This window comes from Malus domestica, chromosome 03, assembly GCF_042453785.1.
Source record: "Malus domestica chromosome 03, GDT2T_hap1".
Classification (NCBI taxonomy): domain Eukaryota; kingdom Viridiplantae; phylum Streptophyta; class Magnoliopsida; order Rosales; family Rosaceae; genus Malus; species Malus domestica.
The window spans coordinates 30,305,577-30,330,251 of record NC_091663.1 but is presented as its reverse complement, the minus strand read 5'-3'; the positions used below and the strand labels follow the sequence as shown (position 1 = coordinate 30,330,251).

General features: G+C 38.4%; 3 protein-coding genes across 3 annotated transcripts; 2 read left to right on the top strand and 1 right to left on the bottom strand.

Annotated features, from left to right (window-relative positions):
• Positions 1-6,287: 6,287 nt before the first annotated feature.
• On the top strand, positions 6,288-9,838 carry LOC103430516 (uncharacterized). The gene is made up of 8 exons (XM_029100224.2): positions 6,288-6,914; positions 7,035-7,080; positions 7,279-7,328; positions 7,510-7,551; positions 8,500-8,613; positions 9,163-9,241; positions 9,343-9,414; positions 9,500-9,838. Exons 1-8 carry the CDS (start codon positions 6,370-6,372, stop codon positions 9,545-9,547), a joined length of 996 nt encoding a protein of 331 aa, XP_028956057.2. The 5' UTR covers positions 6,288-6,369; the 3' UTR covers positions 9,548-9,838.
• A 288-nt stretch (positions 9,839-10,126) lies between these two features.
• LOC139194796 (putative F-box/LRR-repeat protein At3g42770) lies at positions 10,127-12,188 on the bottom strand. The gene is made up of 5 exons (XM_070819714.1): positions 11,596-12,188; positions 11,014-11,108; positions 10,850-10,962; positions 10,555-10,629; positions 10,127-10,405 (listed from the first exon to the last, which is right to left on the bottom strand). Exons 1-5 carry the CDS (start codon positions 12,186-12,188, stop codon positions 10,127-10,129), a joined length of 1,155 nt encoding a protein of 384 aa, XP_070675815.1.
• Positions 12,189-15,213: 3,025 nt separating this feature from the next.
• LOC103427320 (choline transporter protein 1-like) lies at positions 15,214-21,871 on the top strand. The gene is made up of 10 exons (XM_008365383.4): positions 15,214-15,643; positions 16,421-16,779; positions 17,008-17,153; positions 17,484-17,667; positions 18,193-18,266; positions 18,353-18,466; positions 19,352-19,708; positions 20,144-20,404; positions 20,985-21,212; positions 21,438-21,871. The coding sequence occupies exons 1-10, from the start codon at positions 15,459-15,461 to the stop codon at positions 21,648-21,650; spliced, it is 2,121 nt and encodes a 706-aa protein (XP_008363605.3). The 5' UTR covers positions 15,214-15,458; the 3' UTR covers positions 21,651-21,871.
• Positions 21,872-24,675: the final 2,804 nt, after the last annotated feature.

The window sequence follows — 24,675 nt, the reverse complement described above, 5'->3', positions numbered from 1 at the left end:
CTATGATACATCTTAATGGCTTAAGGTTATCCCAAAGGAAATAGCTTTGGGTGGCACGGCCCAAATTCATGTACGAAAATTTCAAATTCTTTTTTTATGGAAAGAATAAATAAATCCATTTTTGGTATATATTGCCAAATATACTGATTAGGGCACGCACTTTGTTAAACTCTCTGAAGCATATAAGGTAAGAGAAAAACCCTATATTATTGAATATTAAATTTCTTTTACATGTACAATGTATTGTTGTAGGGATAACGCAGTGGAGTTGTCTGCAATTAAGGCTTGGAAAAGAAGTACCAAATTAGTTCACCACCATCAAATTATGGTAGAAATTGCATACAATTCATTGGTCTTCGCATAATTCCAACCTTGACGACTCCACACTTAAAAGTTCAATCCAACCTGCAACTCACTTGACTTCTAGTTAAGGTTTTGGTGAATTATGGGTCTATATGTTCACTAAATGGGTGTCTTTGATTTGGTGTTTTGGTACTACAGTCTAGTGGTATTCTTCTTCACTTGTAAGTGAAAGGTCTTAAGTTCTCTCGCCAGAGGTGAATTTGAATTGCTAGCCCATTGTGAAGCTTAGCCCCCAATTCCCCACCTCTTTAGTGTAGATAATATCGTTTGTTAAAAAAATATTTGGGGATCGAATATTTGTTATGTTATATTTTGGAATTCCACATTATAGCTAGTTTTCATTTAGGATAATAATAGGAAGGCTAAATTTTAAACCAAATTTGCAAACTAAATAATGTATCACCAGTAGGAAATAAGATGATTATTATTATTATATTTTTTTTCTTCTAATTATTATTATTTTTCTAATTATTTTATAATACATATGGCATCGAAGTATCAAATTTTGGTAGAAATCCAAATTAATGTGTCAAGTATGCGAATGGATCCTTGTCGGAGCCTCTTTGTGAGGATCCCAGGGATTCTCAAATCACATTCATTCATCATACATCATGCGGTTAGAAATCATTGTAAATTTTTTTTATTTAAAAGTCAATATAAACAGTACCTGACAAAAACTGGTCGCATGATGTACGATGAACGAGTGTGATTGGAGGATTCTCTCTCAAGTTATGGTGAGAAACTCGTCCATTTGGGCCCACGTTGGGCCATGTCATGTTGCTTGAATGACACACCAAGAAAGGCGGAAGCATTGACATTGCAACTAAAACTAACCTAGGGTAGCCACTTAGCATTATGGTCTAGTATTATTCTTCTTCACTTGTAAGTGAGAGGTCTTAGGTTCACTTCTCGTCAAAGATGAATTTGAACCACATTATTGCTAGCCCATTATGAGGATAAGCACACTCTCTCCTCCTTAGTGTAGATAATATTGTTAGTTCAAAAAATAAATTATAAATAAATAAATAAATAAAAACTAACCTAGGGGATGTGATTAGGAATTAAAAATAGGCTAAACCTTTTTTGTGGTCCCTGCGGTGATACTGTACTTTCTATGTGACCCTCATGGTTATCTCACCTAGGAAAAAAGATAAGTAACACGAAAATGCCATAAACAGCAATCAAAAGCAAGGGATGTAGTTTGTTGTCATCGGATCCATAGCCAATTGATGGAGGAGAGAAGAAAAAGGTCTTTCATATTTTCGCAGGATCCATCACCAAATCAAATGATATATGACTTGGATTGACCATTCTTATTCCGCAAGATACGGAAATCTAATCCGATTAGGAATCAAATAAGTTTCCTATATTCATGGAGATTTCTACAATCTAGTGATTGTCGTTTGTCGCAAGTAATCACATTTATAAGAAGATGCAATATCTACTCCTAGATATCTTCTTGGATTCTTCTGGTTTAATACAGATTATATATCCTGAAAGGACTCTCTCTCGACTAGTATAAATACACCATTCTAGGTTCATCTCGAGTAATGCAATTATCGCATACTTAATCTCTTGCCTACTGCTTAAGTATAAAATTGCTTACTAGCTTGACCGTCGGATAGTCTTGAACTGATTTCCCACCGGTGCCAAGGTGATCTTACAATTGTTTGTTATTTTACAGGTAGTCAAGTATGTGCATCTCCTTCACACACAATGGTGCACGAATTTGGTTTCAACAATTGTTACTTTTATTAAAAGACAACTCATATTCCCCCCCCACCAAAAATCACTCTACCTCAATCATATTTGTCAAAGAAAGTTCAGTTAATGCCAACATTAATGCCTTAACGGGAAACAATCCACTTCCTAAAGCCTAAACATCTCAGGCGCAAGGAATCAGGTCCTTGATGCTTCAACCTTCCAAGGGAACAATGATGTGCCCGAGACTAGAACCCTTATCACCATGGATCACATATGGAAGACCTTACAAAATATCAACACTTATGTTGGTGAACTGTAGAAGACCTACACGGCTTCCCACCGCACAAATTTGTGGATATCAAAAGCCAAATGAAGGCCTTGGAGAACTCCAGCAAGGCTACCCCGTAAACGCAAGTTCCTGTCTTTAGTTATAGGAACTTAAGTATAATAATTCCAGAAGGACATCCAATCACGTCTATGTACTTTTCAACTTTAGATGAGGTTGCTAATCGTAACACATGCACACAGAAACACGAAGGCCATATTGTCAACCATGCCTCTATAGACTCCAAGTTAGACTACAGACTATGATCCCTTGGACATTGCACTAGCCTTCCGCATGGAACCCCAACACCTGGACTTCAATGTTCCAAAATTATCTAAAGAACAAGAATGACATAGATCATTGAACTACAATGACTAGAGGGATACTCTGAGAGACACTTGTAAACTGCTTCTCTAGCAAGGTTGTTGCTATAGTTAGGGGTCATCTTTCCTTGATAAGCCAATTTGCACCACCTCTAAAGAAGTTCTCTTAACCCAAGTTTAAGTACTTCCGCAGAGATTTTGATCCAGAGTATCACATTTTACATTATCAAAATGTAATGGCCTTATATAGCATAAACAACGCATGGATGTGCAAAATATTCTCCTCTACCTTGAAAGGACCTGCTATGAGATAGCCTTATATAAGCTAGCTTCTCCCCAAGTCGAACCACACGACCTTGAACAATACAATCAACAATGTCCTTCATAGCATCAAAGACAAACCTTTCCTTAAAATGCCTAAACCTCTTCTTGACCATTTAGCCAAGAAAAAACCAAACGAGTATTGCTACTTCCATTAGTGCATTAGTCACACTATTTGGAACTGTCATACGCTCAAGGATCATATTGAGGATTTATTCTATCAGAGGCATTGTTGGGAGTTTGTTAAAAGCAAATTCAAGAAAGAGGAGCCCGTTGAGAACAATAATCAAGGTAAGTTTGATTAGTACGAGCTCACCGATGACGAGGAAGATCGACGACCGGCAAAGAAGCCCATCCTTAGCATAAATTGCATCTAAGGAGGACATGAGGTGCATGAACACAAAAATGATAAGAAGGAAACTCCAATCACTATGAGGTGGAACATCCTCAAGCATAACCAATATAACTGAAGGCCCTCCAATGAACTACAAGTGGTTTGCTTCTTCCTCGACAATGGGAAGATATATAGGTCGTCCATCACGAATCCAACCATAATTAATCTCAACGTCGTTTGATACTCGTAGACTAGGAGAAATATCTAAAAAACCTGCCTAAGTGGCATCTTCATCAAAGATGAACCCCAATGTAAAAACGCATTGTCTCATTTTCTTGAGATATGTAAGCAATCCAATTCGGATTCAATCACACCCTTGCATCAAACCCCATTCTTTTATAATAGGGTAAATTACACAGTAACCTTTCAGGTTTGAGGTATATTACAACCCCATACAACATCTTTAAAACATTTCCCTTTCATACATCACGTACTATTTTATTTCCAAATAATACCTCCGTTAGATTTTCCATCCATTAGTTTGTTAAATGCTGACGTGGCTGCCACATTTGTGCTGATGTGGCTGCCACGTGGTAATTTTTTTTATACATTAAAATATTATAATATTAACCTTATTAAAAAAATAAAAAATAAAAACCCCAAAACACCCGAACCCAGATCCCCTTTCTTCCCCCTCACCCCTCTGCAACTCCCATTTACAAAATCCACCGCTCAGGCCTCGGTTCATCCTCATTGAAACCCTCCCCAATCCACGCCATTCATCTTCTACCCTCCCCTTTAGTTCCTACTATCCTATAAGTAAAGACTTCAACTTTCGATCATACATAGATTCCTGAACAGTATAAAATGAACCCACCGGAAGGCAATCTGAATTCGATCATTATACATCCCCCACTAGAGCTTATAAACTTGTAATTCTAAATCATTAGATTGACAAGCAGTTTGTGCATTCTCAGCTACTTCTATGTCATTGCAAGATCAGCTAAAGATTGAGAGGAACTTACAACGAAGGCGACAATGGCGGTAGAAAGGGCGAGGAAGCCATACTTGGCCATGCCTTCATAGAGTCCAATGAGGGTCCGTTTGTTGCACCGGATTATCTCGGACTGGACTAGCTTCATGGACTAAGCTGGACTGGCTTAGATTAGACTAAGCTGGACTGATTTAGTGAAGCGTTTGGTGCAGTGTCGGATTAAAAAGCAGGACTAATATATTTTATTATTAAATTTATATTTACAATATTTTATCATTAATTTAATCTATATATATTAATATTTTATTATTAAATGATCATTTTCCTTTTATCTTCTTTTGTCCGCCAGCCCTCCCCTCTCCTTTTCTCTACCATTTCATCTCCTTCCCAGAACATCTTCCTCTCTCTCTTTTTTTCCGCCCGTTGCATCCCTCCCCTCTCCTCTTTCTCTACCATTTCATCTTCCTCTTTCTTTTTTTTGTCCACCCAAATCTTCCTCGAACTCCAAATCTGCCTTGCCGCACCAGGGACTCCACCTGCTGCTGGCAGAGAATTCAGCGACTTGAGGTTCTGGAGCTTCTCGGATGGCTCGTCCATGGCGATGGTGGCGGCAAGAAGTATGGGATTGAGGATTTTTTGTGGGTGATGGTTGGTGGTGGGAAATATGAGATGGGGGATTTTTTGTGGTTGATGTTGGTGGTGGAAGAACCCTCGCAGGGAGGAGGAAGAAGCCCAGAACTCACAGAAGGGCTCGCAGGGAGGTGAATCAAGCAGGACGAAGAGAGATGTCGTCGAAATCGAGGTCGATGAGGTGAATCAAGCAGAACGAAGCGAAGTTCCTAGCTAATCCCGTGGTTTTTGGGGGGACCGGTGAAGACCGGCTAGCACGCCTCACAGGGACTCGTAGTCGAGGCGAGTCCCATTTATTTTAGTCCCACAACCTACCAAACGTAGGATTATAGTCCTACTTAAGGTAGTCCAAGCCAATCCCTCCTAAGGAGGTGTAACAAACGTGCCCTGAAGGTGCTAGCAATCCCAAACATCATCCTCCAGAGCAAAGCACACACCAGCACTCCCCCAATTCCCAACATCACCAAATTGTTCCTCTTCTAGAACGCCTCAATCTGCAATCCAATGGCCTCTTGGTACCATTAGAAAGCCGATGATGCCGCAGAAAGCGGCTTATCAAACACCTTCTTAGCATTGATTTTCCTAAAATTCGACGGCTTAAAAGAGAAAAACCTCATGCTCAGGCCCACACCTCGCCTGGAGTATATGCCAACCCTGCCTTTGGGGACTGTTTTCGAGTGAGAGGGAAATTGGGGAGGAGGCCCATTGTTGGAGTGGTAGCTCCTCCTGGTGGAGGACAACAAAGGCGGAGACGGAGATGAGGGTTTTGAGATTTGGCTGCGGTGAAATCTTATCAGGCCTTGGAAGATTCGAGACGAGGGTTTTGACATTTGAATTTTGTGTGATTTGGGGTTGCGGGGAAGGATTTCTAGGTTTGTGTGTGTGTGTGTGTGTGTTTTTTTATTTTTTTTTATTTTTAAAATAGGGTTTATATTATAATATTTTTAATGTATAATTTTTTTTTTGCCATGTGGCAGCCACATCAACACAAATGTGGCAGTCACGTTAGTATTTAACAGACCAGTGGATGAAAAATCTAGCGGAGGTATTATTTTGAAATAAAATAATACGTGAAGTATGAAAGTAAAATACTTTAAAGATATTGTATCGGTTTGATCAGCAGCGGCTTTTGTTTGTTCGTTCTTTCTATTTTCTTTTATGCGATATAGGGCCTTTTTTTAGCCCATTTCACCTTACCCATTGGATTTTCACTTGGAGTGGGCTGCAGATCCGTATCAATATTGGGCCTGTAAGCCCATATTAACCTCATCACTCATCAGAAGAAAACACAGAAACAAGTACTCTGTTAGCTCTCCACCTCCGTCGTCTGTAAATTCCTCTCTCTCTCTCTCTCTCTTTCTCCCCGAACAGAAAAATGGGTAAAGATCGAAACGGCAGCGTTTCAAATAGACGAAGCAGAAGTTCCGAGAAAGAGGAAGAAAACGAGAGAAAATCCGAGAAAGCGAGCGAAATTTTGGATTCCGAGTCCGAAGAAGAAGACAGGAAACGCAGTAAATCTACAAGAAAAGAGCGGGAAATCTCTGATTCCGGGAATGAAAAGCACGTGAAAAGGGATAGACGACGGAGGAGATCCCGGAGGCAGTACAGTAGCGAGGAGGGTACGGATTCGGAGTCCGAGTCGGAATCGGAGGAGAGCGGGTCGGATTCGGAGTCGGAGAGTGAGAGCGAGAGTGACGGGGGGAGGAAAAGGAGGAGGAGGAGAGAGAAAGACGAGGACAGAGAAAGGAAGAAGAGGAAGAGAGAGAAGGAAAGGAAGAGGAGGAGCAGAGAGAGGGAGGAAGAGAGGAAGAAGAAGGAGAAGAGAAAGAAGAAGAGGAAGGAGAAGAAGGAGAAAGGAAAGGTAGGAGCGGTGACGAATTCGTGGGGGAAGTATGGGATCATCAGAGAAACTGATATGTGGTATGTTTGCTGAATATTCTACGGTTATAGGGTCTTAACTTTCTGTTTGGCTGCTGAGAAAATTTAGGAAAAAGAAATTTACTTTTCCCTTTCGAATTTGATGGTTACTGTTGTGTGTAGGAACAAACGACCAGAGTTCACAGCATGGTTACAGGAAGTCAAACAGGTAATTCATTGTTTCCAATTATTTTACCACCCCATGAAACCATTCATTTGCAGGATGTATTATTTCATTCGTAAAGTTTCAAAGATTGTAGAGTTTTCCTTTTGATTTGTATGTGTTTCGAAGCCATGTGTTGATCCATTTCCGAGTTGCCGTCATTGATAATATAGTTTTAATGGTAATTGTTTTATCTTTCATTAGGTGAACCTGGAACATCTGGCAAATTGGGAAGAGAAGCAGATGTTCAAACAGTAAGTGTGTAAGTGTGTGTGTGTGTGTTTGTGGGTTTGCATTTATTTTCTATCTTGGCGTCTCGTTTGGTTTATTTTCACTGACACCATCTATATGATGAAGATCACAAGAACTTGTTAGCGTTATTCTTTTAATTTTCGAATCGTACAATCTCAGTAGAAATTTGTTTTCTTTTAATAGGTTCATGGAAGATCACAATACAGCTACCTTCCCTTCGAAAAAGTAAGCTTCTACTCTATTATCTTGGTGCACTTCAATTTACTTGTCCGAAAAGAAAAAGTTATAAAGCTTTATCCTTGTCGTTGTAATGTAAGAGGTTGCGGTGCTCACCTTTTGGGGGGAAAAGTTAGATTTGCATTTTTCTTTTTGTAGATTTTGTATCTTAATATGAGAGGTCGCACTTGGTGCGATGGCAAGTGCCTTCGCCCATGAGCGATAGGTCTTGGGTTCGAGACTTGGGAGCAGCCTCTCCATAAATGGGGGTAAGGCTAGCTGACATTCACCTCTCCCAGACCCTGCGTAAAGCGGGAGCCTTGTGCACTGGGTACGACCTTTTTTGTATCTTAATATGCATAAGCACCTAAATTAGGCTGGGCCTAATAAAATGAGACGCTACTTTATGTCGATCGGTTGCGATTTATTTTTGAACCTGAGGTTGTGGTATTCACACTTTTCCTTTAGGTATTGAGGATTTAGAGGTGAATGAAATCTGTGTTTGGTCTATTTAGTGAAATATGCTTCTTGATTTGCTTAATTCTTTCAAGTGTTGTTATCATAACTATGTGTGACCCCACATTTTGTGTTGCCAGATTGGAATCGGTGATTAGTTGACCTTGTGTCTCGATGTATGATTTTGGTTCACAATTTGACAACAGAACGTGCCAGACTTCAGTTAAATCGAGATGAAAAAATGGGGAGATAAGATTTGAATTAAAAAGGGTTGTGTGCTTTTAATTTTACACGTCTAACTTAGTGGGATAAGGCATTGTTGGTGGTGGTGGGAATGGTTTTGTAAGGAGGAGATTAGATGTATGTTCTCAACTTTCTTTTTCCTTTACTTGTTAGTCATCTTCGCTGGAAATCCTGTGAAAGTACATGGCCGTATACAAAATTGTGTACAATGTAATACCACAGAATGAAAAGTAATTACTTTAACCTTTGTGGTTGCAGGTACTACAGCCTTGATAATTACTACAGGCATAAAATGGAGAAGGAAATTAAAAGAGGTTTTAAGAAGGCTACGCCAACAGAACGTATTGTATTCAATGATGAAGAACAGAAACGGTATGTTTTATTGCTATTTCATTGTAAGACTAGTTTTAGCAACCTTCAATTTCAATACATTCATATAGTTTTCGTTGGAATAGCAAATGTTTCAATCACTTATACTGTGGCTTTCACATTTTGTCTAGTAACTTTATTTTGTACTATAGGACAATTAATAATTCACGTAGCTGTACTTAATAATAGGGTGGTGCTATCCACTCACCCTCTTAATTTCCGGCCGACTGGATTTCATGAATTAAAGATGATCAAAGGACAGAAATTAACAGGGGGTGTGTGGAAGGTAAAAAGAGGTGTGAATATTTTGGCAATAAAAGGGAAAAACAAAAGGAACTTTTATTATAATCAATGTAAAGGGCTAGCAAAAGGTACTGGTAAGTGAACTTGTGTTAGAAAGTTTATTTTGGGATTTGCATGCAAAGAAAAAAATGTTCAGGCAATTGATTATTGATACAGGATAGGAGAAACATAATACAGTTTTGGATCTGTTGGACCAAATTTTCATTCTTGGGTTTGGTTCATAATATTATATTATACATTGCTATTCAGGCAAGAAATGATGCGAGTGCGTGAAAAGCAAAAGGAAGAAGAAGTAGAGGCTCTGAAGCGCTCAATGCAGAGTGGACTGGTATGTTTCTGTTTCATCAACGTTCAACTTGTTTATTGTACCTAAAATCCATCCCAAGTCGAAGATACACTTTGTCACCCTTCAAGTATTTCAATTTTCAGGCACAAGCAATGAAAGAGCAAGCTCAACTCAGGGAAGAGATGGCTTACCAGTACAAGATTGGAAACATGGAGGTGAGGATAAGTAACTGAGCAGTCTTGGTGTAGTTCTTAAAGTCATTTCTCGCTTTTTGTTTATGGTATTACCTCTTATTTTCAGGCTGCCGCTGCTATTCAGAGAAGGTTGGACCCTGATGCTGCTGTGTGAAAAAGGTTCACTGTAATTTCAAGAGTTTAATTCTGTCAGGTTTCTACTATAAAAAAGAAACTTCCGTGCATAGATTCATAGCTAGACGGAACTGTTAAGGTACCCTCTGTATCTGGTGTCCACTTTAGCCTGGTTGTCATACATTCTAGGGTGAAATATTTGGTGACCGTCGTTCTCCTCAGCGGTTTAGCCATTTTTGAAGATGCATACTAAAGGATGTATGTTTTGTACTGATTTCTTAGCACATTGATAATCATGAAAGTCACCCATCTCCTTTATGCTTTTAAGAAACACCGATATTATTAAGAGGCAATGTATGCGGGATCCATCTTAATTAGAGAGGTAGTTTCGTGTGTCTAGGTAGCATTACTGAATGAATAATGACATGACTCTTTCAGAAAGGAACAAATGTTAAATTTCAGATGCCCCAAAATATTAGGCTGTAAAAGACTTGAGCCAAACTCGGTGCGAGCTCGAGCTGTTTCGAACCGATTTACAGCCCTATACGTAACAGACTAGAATGAGAGGAAACATACTCTCGGAAATTACAGAGTCGACAGATGAGCATGAATTTATCTTTCAATTTTCCATGTTTTTAGTTGAGATTATCTCCACTTGACATGCTTCTGAAGCTCTCGGATATTGCAACACTTGATCTCTGAACCTCATGGCTGCATCTGGTGTTACTTCTTCTTGTACATGGATTGTCATTTTTCGCAAAACTTCGGCATGAGCTAAAAGGAACTCTACCACTGTGAACTCATAGAACGCCCCTTCGGACCCCAAATCTCGATTTCTTGAAGGCAGAACACCAAGCATTCCGGCATGGATCCTTCCGGCGTTTTGTACAACAATCTTCTGAAAGCAAAGTCTCTCTTTAATCTCCAGTCAATTCTCAGGATAAGGTAGTGCAGTTTAGAAGAGCTATGCAGAAGCAACGCCAATAAGTTCCAGTACTCACAAGTACAGAAAACGAGCTCCAAACACGCAAGGAAAGGAAACCTTACTGCGAAATTTCTCAACCGGATCTGCAGTGCAATCTCTTCTAAGTTGTCCCGAGTCTCGTAGGAATAGCTGACAGCCTTGACATGCAAAACATTCAAAAGCAAAGAACATGGTTAGTTTCTATACGCAGCATATGTTGTACTTAACTAAAATGGTGAATTAAACGTAGTTATGACTTAGTTCTGGTAATTTGGACCTCATATTCAGGCAAGAATCAATCTAATCTGTCGTCGTAATTCATAGTCCAACAACTTGAATGTGAATAACGTGAAGTTAACAGAAAGCATAGAAACTTACCCCTGTAGTACTTCCGGACAACGATAAGGACTTGACATTGGAGAGTGTTTCAAGAAGCTCAAATGCACGATTTGAGTGGTTTACCTCGAAATAAAGCTCAAGTTTACCGTAATCTGCTGAAGGGTCTCCGATACAAATCTATGCATAATCGAGAACTTTCAAACCTGCAGTGATTCTGTACTTGGCCAAGAAGTCATCGCAGAGCTCAAGGTTCTTGACGTTCGGGCAGTCAACCGCAAAGCTATAGTCGATATCACCACTGAAATTATGCACCAAACATTCAATCTTCTACCTCTTGAGGGTATTCGAATTCACATTTAAAACCACTTCCCTTTTCTTGTACATTGTGTCAGCCTCTATTAGGCCTGGCATTTTGGACCCAACCCGTTAACCCGACCCGACCTAATCCGTTAATATTTGTATTTGGATGGATACTTAACAGGTCGGGTCGCTAACGGGTGAACTCGTTAACAACCTGTTAAATAACGGGTCACTTTGGGTCAACCCGTTAGATCTGTGAGAACCCCGTTAACACCCGTTAGCACCTGTTAGTTGAGGATATTTTAGTAATTTTAGTAAAGTCTTAATAACAAAAAATAAATTTTATGCAAAATAAAAAATAATAATAATTGTTAATGGGTGATAACGGATGAAACGGGTGACCCGTTAGCTTAACGGGTCGGGTTCGGATGACCCATTAACTTAACGGATGGGGTTGAACCCAACCCAAACCCAATAAATTCGACCCGTTTACAGGTCTACCCTCTATGAACAAATCTTCAAGCACACGGCAGATGTGGAAAAGATTCTCCGTGACACTAATACCATCTTCGCTATAAACCTTTATCCAGAGAACCTTGAGACTCGGAAAACACACGCAATGTGGAGGAAAATCCAGCCGGATGTTCCCATTTAGTTTTAGTACGAGAAGCGGAGTGCTGACATACAAAATTTGAGGCAGTTCAATCGGGTTTTCCGTGTAAGAAATCCTGATCTCGACCTCAACGGTATTGGATGTGCATGCACGAAGCAACCAAGAATTTATGCAATTCAGATTGTTAGGGTCGGAGCAAAAGAATGCGAGTTTTCGTATGCATGGCAAATTGATGAGGCGGAGCACGTTGATAACGAAGGTGGCGAATAGGGAAGCGTAGTTGTACATGGTTTTGGAGCTTTCGAGGCGAAGCGGTAACCGGTCATCAAGCTCTAGGTTTGTGAAGGAAGCAGAAGTCCATAGGTTTTTCCACTTCTTGCAGAGCACGCTTGTGGCCACGGCATGTGTAATTGGCAAGAATGTGAGAATATGGCAGCAAATATCCTCCGGTAATCTGGTAATCATGTCTTCTTCTCCTCCTCCTTTTTCTTCTCGTCTCGCTTTCTTTTCCAGTGGCTCAGAAATTTGAGTTCTTGGGGTTGTTCTCCGACGAATCATGGAAAATAGTTATAGGGTTTGGTCGAGAATTGGATGTTTGAGGATATTGGGGAATGAATCAAACTAAAACTCGAAATTCGAAGCAAGCTGGGTAACTTATCTTCGACGTTTCTTGATGCCAGAATTTCTGGAGAATCCCCCTAGGCTTGAAACTGATCAGTGCTCTTTACAGAACGCTGGACGCTGCCGCGCCGAAACCCTATAAAACAGATGGAGAAAAGAAAACCAGAGGCTTGCGGCCGGCGTGACTTTGGAAACTATATTCTGGCCTATTTATAGTGGAGGGGAGAGTTCCTTTCCCGGTAGGAACCGCGGAGTTGAAACTTGAATAGTAAGTAATCACCCATATTTGGCACACCGTATAAGGTACCGGATAATACTAATAATACGAAATAAGGTGTTTGGTGTCTGTTTGGATTTAATAGTCACCGGATAATTAGTCTGCCTTTGTGAATTTAATACACCCTACACCCGGCTACTTATCCTCCCCAAATCGTTTGTATAATTAGTCGGGTTCACGCTAACGCTCGCTCCTGCGCATTGCAAACTCCTCAATCAAGGAATTATTGCTCTCTCTCTTTCTCCCTCCCCATTGCCAATCAATATCAAGTAGATACAAGCACAAAACCAGAGGTGCCGAATCGAAACCACGTCACGCCATTCTTGTGCATACACCTATAGTGGCAGATCAAACCAGAATGGGAGAAATCTCATCTGGGTTTTTAGTTTCAAAGGATTAGAAGCTGTGAGAGAGAGAGCAGCACCAATTTCCCTGTAAAGCACGAAATTGCAGTTTGCTGGGTGCGTGGATTCGGTTTCTGAATTTGAAGGAAATTGAAGGTGCAACGAGATCGAAAGCTGGCTGGTTTTTTTTTTCTGTTGGTGTAATGGCTGGGTTGTTTTTTACTGTTGTTGGTGTAATGGTTGCCTGGGTTTCAAAGAACATATTCCTCCGTGGGGAAGATGGTGATGTTTAATCCCTTTCTTATTTTTAATTTTTTTTCTGTAATGATGTTTAATTCATTTTTTCTCTGTTTTTCTTTGTTTTTCTCGTCCTTTTCATTTTAACAATAATTATTCTGTGAAATATTTTTTTTAAATTATTATAATCTGACGTATTATTCGATGTAGAAATTAATCCGATACAACACTAAATGTCCGACTAATTTAGTCAATACTATCTGAAGACTATTTATCCTATAGGAAATGGGTGTTGGAGGGCTGACAATATTATGGCATGGGTTATAGATTGTAATGTGAGACTCGTATACATAACATTCACATGTTATCGTGCGAATGAATAATTTATCAATTGAAAGAAATTGACACCATTTATTGAAGCACAAAAAAAGTTTCACCCCTTCAACATTTTATTTGCTTTTTATCTAAACGTTATGGAGAAAAGTGAAACAAACTTATTGATGCCAAAATTAAATGCTCTTAAGCACTTAAATTACAAGCTCGTTACAATCGTTATCTTATTGATAAATAGTGACCCGCAAACATAAAAGTATTTCATTTCAAATAAAATAATTTAATTGTCATTTAGTATTATGGTCTAGTGGTATTCTTCTTCACTTGTAAGTGACAGGTCTTAGGTTTAATTTTCGTCAAAGGTGATTTTGAACAAATTATTGATAGCCTATTGTGAGAATAAGCCCCACCCCTCATTAGTGTAAATAATATTGTTTGTTCAAAATATATATTTTTTTTAATTCGTAAGACCATCTCCAACCCTTGGGCTAAAAGCCAAATTTTTTAGCCCGGAAAATTTAGCTTTTAGCTCAGAAACATCTTTTCTGCTCCAACCCTTCTACCCTAAAATTTTAGCCCGGAATTATTAAAGAATGAAATTAGCCTAAATTTTTTTCTTAAATCAATTTTTTTAAAAAAAATAAATATGTAGATTATTGTAAATTAATTTTATGAACATTTTAATCTAAAAAAATTTAAATTCCGATAAACATTTCGCATTTAGCCCGGGGGAAAGCTGGGGGGTATTTGGCCCATAAATAGCATTTGGCATTTAGCCTAAAATTTTAGCATGGATTGGAGAGTGTTTGGGGGGTAATTTGGGGGGGTAATTTGGCTTTTAGACCAGGGTTGGAGATGGTCTAAATTGGGGAATGTCGAAAGCTTGAAAGAGAAGATAGGGTTAAAGTACAGGCTACATGCTCATTTGGATCTGGACTTCAGGATATGAGAGGGGGACCAAATCCAACGGCTAACAGAGTGAGAACAAGAACATTAGCTGAGCCCTGCAATCGCACATTAACATTTCCTTGTCAGTGTCTGAGTGTGTCTTTATTATCCGCTAAGCGGCAGAATTACTGGATTTAAATATAATCAAAATTCTAATTAGATTCTTTATTAATAATTAATTAATAATATACTAATATAGCCACCCATACTGGCTTGTTTTGTGCAGCGGCTAGGACTCTGAGCTGCTTTACTTTTAACGGCTCATTTGGTTTCTAATTTTTATGCAGCTTTTTCTTATTCTGCTTTTTTGTTTTCTGGATCAATGAAGTTTTCACCATATAGAAGACAATTGACATATTACAAAAACCTAACCCGACATTAGACTCATTGGGTTAGGTTATTGACAATTGACATATTGCAAGTGACCCTTTACTACAGTAGTGAAAAAGTATTGTGCTTTTACATGGTGTATGTTCGAATTCAGTCGTTGATTAATCTAACATTTAACTTACTAACGTTATCGTTTCACTTCAATACAACCATATACAATAAAATAAAAACTTATTATTATCACATCACAAACTTATTTATTTACAACATTCACCTCTGCACCGAAATTCTAAATTTTATCGTCTCTCATTTGATATGTATAAATAGAAAAAAAGAAAAAGACAATAGTAATTTAGTAGCCAATGAGCCATAGTATAAGGCTGTAAGCCGAGTCACTTGAGAAGAACATATCTTTGTCTTAAAGTCGGAAAGAGAGAGGACTTCATTAAACAAATATTCCACATCTTGAAAACCCTCTGGACCTTTCACACACTCCCAGTCCAACCTTTACTCTCCCTCCTCCTGCTGTCTTTTCATCTCTCTCTCTCTCTCTCTCTCTCTCTTTCTCTCTCTCTCATTGTTGAAGAAGATTGACAGAGAGAGAAACAGTCTCTGTGTCTGCGAGTGTGGTATTCACTGAGAGAAATGAGGGGTCCTATGGGGGCAGTGATAGGGAGGTACCCACCAAGTGATGGGAGTGCCCAAATGGGTTCAATCATTAGGCACAACAGGAAATGCAGGGACCTTGTCTTCCTCGTAATCTTCATAGCCTTCTGGGTTGCCATGATTGTTAACTCCAGCTTTGGATTCAACCAAGGAAACCCCTTAAGGTAAGAAACTTAGCCATGCCCTTTTCATTTTTTTGGCAAAATTTTTCTTCTTTTTGTGGGTTTTAAGGTAAGAATCATCGGCTCTCAAATTGGTTCCTTTTTTTGCTCAGAAATACGAGGTATTGCAAAATGGGTATTTTTTGGGGGTGGGGGGATGTTTTCTCTGTACACATTGTTACTTCTCTGTTGGAATAAATGAGACCGGAAATTGCTTTATTTATTTGGGTTTGGTCCCCAATTGTCTATTTTTTTTAAACACCAAGGAACTACCTTAAAATATGATGATGTTTGGTGGTTCTGAGTTTTTTGCAAAGTTGGTATTCTTCTCAATTGGGTTTGTTTTTACGATAGTATCGTTGTTGGGTTTTCAATTTCCCTCTGTTTTCCCTTTTCTAGTGAAGTTTTGTTGCTGGATAAATGTTGGTAAGAAGCTAAAAATGAAATGCTGAGTTTGTGTATATGTGATTTGTTAGTAGAGAAACTTGATGTCATTCCTTTTTTCAAAAGTCGAAATGCTATTTTAGTTTCGGTACATTTTCTTCTGGCAGGTTTCCTTCTTTATGTTTAGATAACCATTACTGCATTTTACTTGGGTTGGTCTGCATTCCTTTTGGATTTCGTTCAGTTTTGTGCACTAATTTCGTTTACATTTCGCTACCTTGTTTAATTTCTGTATGCTTGCTCCATTTTGCTACGCTGCGGTTACATTTCTTCCACATAGTTGAATTCTCTTTACTTTGTTTTGTCATTTTCATTAATAGTGTTGTGGTTGATCAGGCTCACTTATGGACTGGACTACAAAGGAAATGTTTGTGGTGACAAGCATGCGAAACCTGGTCTTCATGAACTGGAACTCAAATATTGGTTAAATCCTAACCAGGTTTACCTAAGTGGTTTAAAAGACAATCAATTTAAATTGGCTAATGCTCGGAGTATATGCTTAATGGATTGCCCTACCCCATCTGTAGATTCATTAAGTTGGGTGTGTGATTATCCTGATGGAGATATCCGTCTCAAAATGGGTGATTGGATCGACAGGAATTATGATTATTATGAGTTCCTTACACCAGAAATGAGAAACACCTCTCTTCAACTTCAGGGTCCTTGCTACCCAGTCATATTTCCCAGTGTAAATGGTAAATGAACTCACTTTCGTTAGGGACCAGTAAACTGTATCATGTATTATATTTATTAATTGTGTTCCTGCACAAATATTTTCTGTTGCATATGTCATGTTTGTTGTGTACATGTGTTTATCAGTGGGAGAAAACTTTTGACATATAGTGAAGAACTGTAGTCCCTATTCAATGCATGTATCTTTTCTTCTTTCATTTTAACATTAATGCAAACTCTTTCTTTCACAGTTTATTGGACCTGCCAATTTATTGCTCGTCCCTCCAACGTATCTTTGAGGCATTGGCAGCAAATGGGTGGAGTGAATATCAACGAGGACATTATTATAGACAAATCTATTCACAAGGCCATCAATTCTCGGGCATCTGTCTTTAAGGTCGAGCAGCGTTTGTTTACTACTTTTACTTTTTTATAATGAGGATAGTTCCTAAATTCTGTAAAAATGTATAAAGTTTTCTGCATTTGACTTTGTTTGCAATTGGCATAATAATTTAACAAAGAACATAATTAGTGGCTAAAACTAGTTTTTGATTCACCATGTTGCGTTATCATTTACATAGTTCATTTAGTAAATTTGGCTATTAGTGCTGTTGTTGATATTATCTCGAAAGAGCTATCCTCATTGACAGTACCTAGGTGCATCCTTTTGTTAGTAGTACATATACTGTTTTCATATTCGACAGCTCTAAAAGTTCATTGTTTACAGAGATACATGGCTGATATTGGAAAGGCATGGCCAGTGCTGATTGTTTGTGGAGGAATATTGCCACTTTTTCTGTCTGTGATTTGGCTGCTTCTTATTCGTCATTTTGTTGCTGCAATGCCTTGGATTACAGTCGGCCTCTTTAATATTCTCATGATAGCAGTCACAATGTTCTATTACTTGAAAGGTTGAGAGCTATCTCTTACTGTGTGTTATCCTCTTGTTTGGTAAACCATGCTATAGATTTTAAAGTTGCAATGACCTTTAGTCCTGCCTTCCTCACCCCTTCTTCCAGTTGGATCTTATTCATCATTAGCTATCAATATTCCTGTTGTTGGTTTGTTACAAATGTTGACAGTTCTTATATACAAGAAAGGGAGAGTGGAAGAGGGGAAGAGGGGAAGAGGGGAAGGAAAAATTAGTATAGCTTTGGTCATCAAGCAGATTTTGAAGTGAACATGGGAAAGAATGTCTAGGACTCTAAAAAGTCATTTCCGAGATTTCCTGAGATCTCATACAAATGCATCTTTTTGTTTCAGCATTCTTGTTGGATACTTTTGTTTCATTGTGAATACTGATACTTATTTTAGACTCAAGCATATTGTTTCACATATTCTAGTTTTCTATTTCTTTACTTGAGTTTTATGCTTGTAGATTGGATAATATGCAACAGAATGCAGTGCTAAATTTATTTTTCTTGTTTGGTTTTTAGCTGGATGGATAGGAAATGATGGCATCTCCCCAATTATTGGTGAGCACGATCCATACATCCGCATAACTGGAAGGGTGTGTACCATCTTTAACTGAGCACTCCTAAACTTGGAAGCTGTCTGTATGTATCTTCAACTAACTCAATGGTTTCAATATTTCAGGAGTTACATCATCTCCGTGTTGTTGCTGTTATTATGACCTTTATTATGGTTGTTGCTGTTCTTTCATCAATAGCCATAGTTCGACGCATCCTTATGGCAACATCTGTTCTTAAGGCAAGTCATGTCCAATTTAATAATTTGAAATTGTAAGAACAATAAATGGTAAAAGTTGATGATACTTAAAAAGTTGTCAGGACCGTTTGATTTCAAATTGTTATGGTTTCTCTGCTTTGAGAACTAAATACTCCAATTAGGTGGAGCTGCTCCAAGAAGTTGTAGGTAATACATGCATAGTAAAATGTTGATGTAGGTTTTAGGTATTTGCCTTTGATTTAGGCTAGGATACTGTTTCCCTCTGAATTTTTTGGTTAAGAAGAAACATACAGAATGAGAGAGAGAGTATACAATGAATAATGGACAAGCGACCTCTATGTATTTATTTTAGAGATTGGTTAGGCATAAGATTTTTCTTTTGGATTGTGCCACAAGTCCACATTTGGAGTTGCATGAAATATACTAAAACTGGAAGTACAAAGAAAGATCTTATGGATTGTTCCACAAATCCATATTTATCCTTTGATGTCTTACAGATTCAAGTTGTCAAATAAAGAAAATTTACGATGGTCAGGAACTTGTATGGAGCAGGACTGAGTGTAGCTAATATGCATTAGAGGTTCTGTTGAGCCATGTTACCTGCTATTACAAAAATAGACTTTTTTAATTTCTGGAAGAATGCTGATTAGTTTAAGACAGTGAAGTAATTATGTATTATTTATGCATCAGAGGTTCTGTTGAGCCAAGTTCTAGGATTGATACAGCCGACCTCACTTATTGGGACAAGGCTTTGTTGTTGTTTCCAGGAGCACATCCAACATGTGCACCTTCCACATCTGGGAATACCAGCACTCATAGCTTGATTTAACATAATACCGAATAGTCTTCTTCATCAGAAGTTTTTACTTTTAACTTTAATGGCTCTATACGTTAAACTGTATGCAGGTTGCTGCAAAGGTCATAGGAGAAGCTCAGGCGCTCATAATATTTCCAGTCATTCCATATACCATCCTTGCAATTTTCTACATGTTCTGGTTTTCAGCTGCTTTCCATCTGTTAAGTTCTGGGCAGGTAGTCCAGAATGACTGCAATTTGAACTGCTGTGCTTATGATCTTGTATCAAAACGAGTCAACTGTGATCATTGTTGCGGTTATAGCATTCATTACACCCCTCATATTGGAGTTTCCATCCTTTTCCACCTATTTGGGGGATATTGGGCTACCCAGTTTTTTATAGCATGCTCTTCCACAGTTATTGCGGGTTCTGTTGCCTCTTATTATTGGGCTCGTGGTGAAACTTCAGTAAGTTACTAAGCTGTATGCATAGATGTTTACCTCAAAGTTTGCTTGTCGGTCTCTTTTATAAGTCTGGATTTCATCTTTGTTATTTGGATTGCAAGAATGAACAATATAGGTATATAAACATGGTACTTGGGAGTTGAATGCTAGGTTGATATTATAGCATCAAATAGTTTAGTAATATTCATACTTCTTAAAACATAAGGTTCCTTAGTCGACAAGCATGTCTATGTCCGCATGTGTCTATACATTTGAATTTATGTTCGGGAACTGTCACCCCAAACATAGGTAATAGCTACTGGAGTCTGAATATTGTGGACCTTGTCTTTAGTAACTCCAAATCGGGTTACCTGAGATTTTCTTTATGAGGACCAGTTAAATTTTATTTCATTGTGCGTCTGTTTTTTCTTCAATTTCTCATCATTCTCTTCAATGCAGCCGGAAATTCCATTTCTTCCAGTCTTTGCCTCCATGAGAAGGCTTGCTCGCTATAACCTTGGGTCGGTTGCTCTCGGCTCCCTGATTGTGTCATTTGTGGAATCAATCCGCTTTATGCTTGAGTCAATTCGTCGCAGAATAAAAGTTGGTGGAACCACACCCAATAACTGGTTCGGAAGGGCAGTGTACCATACTTCTAGATTTTGCCTGATGTGTATTGAGTGGACAATCAGATCAGCCAATCGCAATGCCTACATTATGGTAATTTGACATAACTAGTATCCAGCACAATTGCTCATGTGTTTGTTCATATTCATTCATCCTTGTATGGAAAATGCATAAGAGGAGCTTATTTGTTGGCTTGACGAGATTGCAAATGCCTCAACCAGTAATTTTGAAAATAATATTTTTCAAGATTAAATAATGCATCTCCAATAGTATTCTCATGTCTTAAACATGTTTCCTGTATGCAATGTCAGGATTCTAGTGTGAGTTATATGCCTCTTTTGAAACTCGTGCGTTGTGTAACATGACTATGGGACCTAGCTACACGTAGTCAGAGTGGGTATAAGTATGAAATAAAAACTATGAGAAGCTTGAAAGATTAGAGTGAGAAAAGGCACATGAAACTACGGAGTATGTTCACTTTTTTGTGACCCACAGGCCACAGTACTACATGAGTGCCAAACATGACAATATGGTCGTGTTCTTCCTCTTTTTATGTGCTTATTTCATTATTTATTCTGGGTCTCAGACCCGGTTGCTGAATTTTTTTATACCTTTTGTTCTATATAGTTTGTGCACCTGACTGATTTATTAAAAATGTGCTTGTACTTTGCAGATTGCCATAACAGGTAAAAGCTTCTGCAACGCTTCTGCAATCGCAACAGATTTGATCCTTAATAACATTCTTCGGATAGGGAGGGTGAATGTAATTGGAGATGTTATCCTATTCCTTGGAAAATTATGCGTCAGCCTCTCAACAGCCCTCTTTGCTTTCCTGATGTTGGATACCCACAAATACAAATCTGCCCACAACAAGATCACTTCTCCACTGTTTCCCGTGTTGGTATGTTTATGATCTAAGACAGCGTGTTTTTGTGACGATTTTCCATTATCTGATGAAAGATTGAAATGAAATACAGCTACGGCAGGAAAGTGGATGAACAAACCTCTTTCATCAATGAAGTTTTCCTTATATTGCCCATAGTATATTTTCCATTGACAAGAACCGGAGCACAATGGTCGGGTAGAATATGTTCCGTCATTAATCAGCTCTTATATGTTTGTGCAGGTTTGCTGGGGTCTTGGTTATGTGGTTGCCACTCTTTTCTTTGGAGTGGTGGAGATGTCAATCGATACCATCATTCTTTCATACTGCCAGGATTCTGAAGAGCACCAAGGGACTGCCCAATATGCTCCGCCACTTCTGATCGAAACTCTAAACGACCAAAACGAGATGCAGAGACTCACCCAAGGACCCCAATCAAACAGCCTAGATGTATAATTTTACTTTCTCAATTTTTGCTTGATGATGGAATTTGAGAATCCTATTGTAAGGCGCTATAATCCAGCCCCCCAGTACTTATCCTAGTCCTTGAATTTTTGAGTTCTACCTGTATATATTCGAGTATTAGGCGAAACCGAGAGGAAAAAAGGGTGTCTCTAAAGATTGGATTCGTGTATGCGAATGCGATACATTTGAAAGAAATGATTGAAATTAGAGTATGTGCAATGCTATAAAGTTCTCAAAGAAATCTGCTCAGCATGCAACCTTTTTGGGTTTTGGGGGTGGTGGTGGGGAGGTTAAACCCTCGGGGGAGGGATGTCTTTCTAAATAGGCAATGTTTGCATTGGTGCAAGAGGGGGGAAGTTGTTAAATGGCCAAGTACAAAAGAAGTGTGAAGGATGGATGCTTTGGTTGTCACTTGTTGGTTCGGCGTGAATTGGACCATTTCGATGGAGACGGAACTCATTTTTGAATTGTACTTTAGGATATGCGTACTTACTTTTCGGATGAGTTAACAAGGGATTATGTTACCTTTTTATTCCTTGCATTTTAGTAAACCCATGATGTCAGGAGTGAGAATTATACTCATACTTTGCATTTTCGTTCTTGGTAAGTAAACAGACCACTATTGAGTTGGATAGCGGTTAACCATATTGTTCTTCCATTCAATAGTATACAATTTGCTTGAGGTAGCATTTCTGTTGCATGAAAGACTCATCTAAAGGGGATAATCTATTCTAAGGGAGGGGGGCTAAAAGAACTTTTTGGATACAACATTATACTGCATTTAAGTGTCTGGTTTAGGCCACACAATGGGTCAACCACTTCCTAAATATTAAAGTCAATACAAAATAATATGTTCTCGCTATTAATGTGAATCAAACCCGGAACCTCGAACTTACAAATGAAGATCAACATTGCTTCATCGTATCACTAGTCAGACTAACTTGAACTTGATCTCAATCTGTTTCCCAGTCCTAGTCAGTAAACTAGTCACTAGCGTGTGTGATGACGGGAGAAAATAATAAAGTGGGGGGCAGCTCCAAGCGATTGCTGATTGCAGTGAAGTTGAAGGGTAGGTGACAAATTTGCCTTGACTTTTGGTGATGGGAGAATTTGGCTGCCATGATAAATGTTCAGCAAACAAGCTGCTGCGCTGCTTGAATTGAGAAAATTGGTTCATGACGTGTACCAACTGCTGCAAGTGACCATCTATTAGGAGGAAAGGGACAATTGGCATTTTTGACCAGCCAATGATGGTTGTGGTGGCTTCTATGTGGCACAAAGATAAAAAAAAACTCGTTTAGAAGTGATTTTCAAATAACTAAAAGTGTTTTTAGTGAAAATATATTTGAAAACAGTTTTTAGTAAAAAAAAAAGTAAACCCTAAACAAGTACTTCATGTACTTTTAGAACTTAAAAACATTATGGTTTTTTTTAACCAAAATGGTCATTTGAGATTTAAAATCAATAAAAGTAATCCATGTGATTGTCAACTGGCTATTATTTTGGTTTTCTGTGCAAAATATCAGGGAAATTGAAGAAACCACCAATTCAAGTGGAGGGGTTGATTTGACAAAAATACCTGCAATTTAATTGAGGTTTTTCACTAAATGACCATAATGATTGACGATGAGCAATTTTATGGACCATTTCTATCGATTATAAATCATATGGACCAAAGTGAGGAGTTATGCTAATTTCAGAGACCATTTTAACTAAAAACCAAACATTTTATCTAAAAACGCTTTCAATTGTTTTAAAACGAATTTATACCTTCTTATCACCTCAACAACTCAACAAGTCTCAATTCTTTTATGCATGAAGTGGGAAATCCAATGAGGTTTGAACTTGTGTGGCGACCAACAATGAAACTATTTGTTAATTATTTATCCTCGTTAGTAAATTTGTGTGCTTTTGTTTTTCGTATACGTCAGAATGTTTCGTTGAAATATACATTTAACAACTCTAATGTACTAAAAACGTATTATACACATACATACATATTGAAATATATGTTTTCCAATAATCTCGCTCACGCAAATGATCTATGTTCTTAAGAAGAGATGTGAATAATATTTTTGTAAATTCACACTTATATGACTCTTCACATTCCCTAGAGCTTGATCGAAATCTGAATGGTTGGATCATCTAACAAAGGTGTTCATTTGTAGACCATAAGTTTTGAATCGCATAGTAATGGGTCTTTTCTTTTGACTACCTTAATCTCGCGGGAAGGGATCGGACTCGGGAGCAAAGGGTAGGACACACTACCTAGCCAAAATCATTAAGCAGGGTGTACTCAATTGAGATTTTGAAAGATTTTAAAGAGTATAGCGTCGACTTGCTGAGCAATCTTTAGGATGGAGTTCCCAATTCATACATCCATTTCACAATTTCAGTAGAAGATAAAAAGGAAATGCCAAGTCCATCTACTGAATCTTAAATCACATGAAATTGGATTAACAAAGCTCTAAGAACACCGAGGAGTTCAAACATCCATAGATGCCACATACAAAGATTACGAGTGAGAATTATGGAAGTCATTAATTCCTTAAGGGGGCGTTTGTTTGCCCTCACTAAGTGGGATTGGACTGGACTGGACTAGCTGTTAGTCCAATACTGTGTTTGTTCCATGCTGGGACTAACATTAATGAGACTAAAGGGGACTAGCATGAACAAAACCCTTCACTAAGAGGTCTTAACGAGACCTCCCAATAACCATGGGACTAGCTAAGACTATCCTCTCTCGTCCTTGTCATGCTCAACAACCACTCCCGATAGACTCCTCATCATCTCCGGTCACCGAGATCATAATAAAATATTAATAATTTATATATTAAATAATATAATATTAGAATTTGTTATTATCCAGCTTCTTAGTCCAACACTGCACCAAACGCTTCACTAAGTTAGTCCAGCTTAGTCTAGTCTAAGTTAGTCCAGCTTAATCCTTGAAGTTAGTCCAGTCCGAGATAGTCTGGCGCAACAAACGTCCCCTAACTAGACTAGCCACAGAATG

What these genes read in the sequence shown, in the direction of transcription:
- LOC103430516 (XM_029100224.2), top strand. Translation starts at nt 6,370, where the DNA reads ATGGGTAAAGATCGAAACGGCAGCGTTTCAAATAGACGAAGCAGAAGT. An exon ending in ATCAGAGAAACTGATATGTG is followed by an intron (nt 6,915 to 7,034) that starts GTATGTTTGCTG and finishes TGTTGTGTGTAG; the next exon opens with GAACAAACGACCAGAGTTCA. An exon ending in ACAAGATTGGAAACATGGAG is followed by an intron (nt 9,415 to 9,499) that starts GTGAGGATAAGT and finishes TCTTATTTTCAG; the next exon opens with GCTGCCGCTGCTATTCAGAG.
- LOC139194796 (XM_070819714.1), bottom strand. Translation starts at nt 12,188, where the DNA reads ATGATTACCAGATTACCGGAGGATATTTGCTGCCATATTCTCACATTC. An exon ending in CAAGTACAGAATCACTGCAG is followed by an intron (nt 10,963 to 11,013) that starts GTTTGAAAGTTC and finishes ACCCTTCAGCAG; the next exon opens with ATTACGGTAAACTTGAGCTT. An exon ending in TGTCCGGAAGTACTACAGGG is followed by an intron (nt 10,630 to 10,849) that starts GTAAGTTTCTAT and finishes TTGCATGTCAAG; the next exon opens with GCTGTCAGCTATTCCTACGA.
- LOC103427320 (XM_008365383.4), top strand. Translation starts at nt 15,459, where the DNA reads ATGAGGGGTCCTATGGGGGCAGTGATAGGGAGGTACCCACCAAGTGAT. An exon ending in CATATTTCCCAGTGTAAATG is followed by an intron (nt 16,780 to 17,007) that starts GTAAATGAACTC and finishes TTTCTTTCACAG; the next exon opens with TTTATTGGACCTGCCAATTT. An exon ending in CTCGGGCATCTGTCTTTAAG is followed by an intron (nt 17,154 to 17,483) that starts GTCGAGCAGCGT and finishes CATTGTTTACAG; the next exon opens with AGATACATGGCTGATATTGG.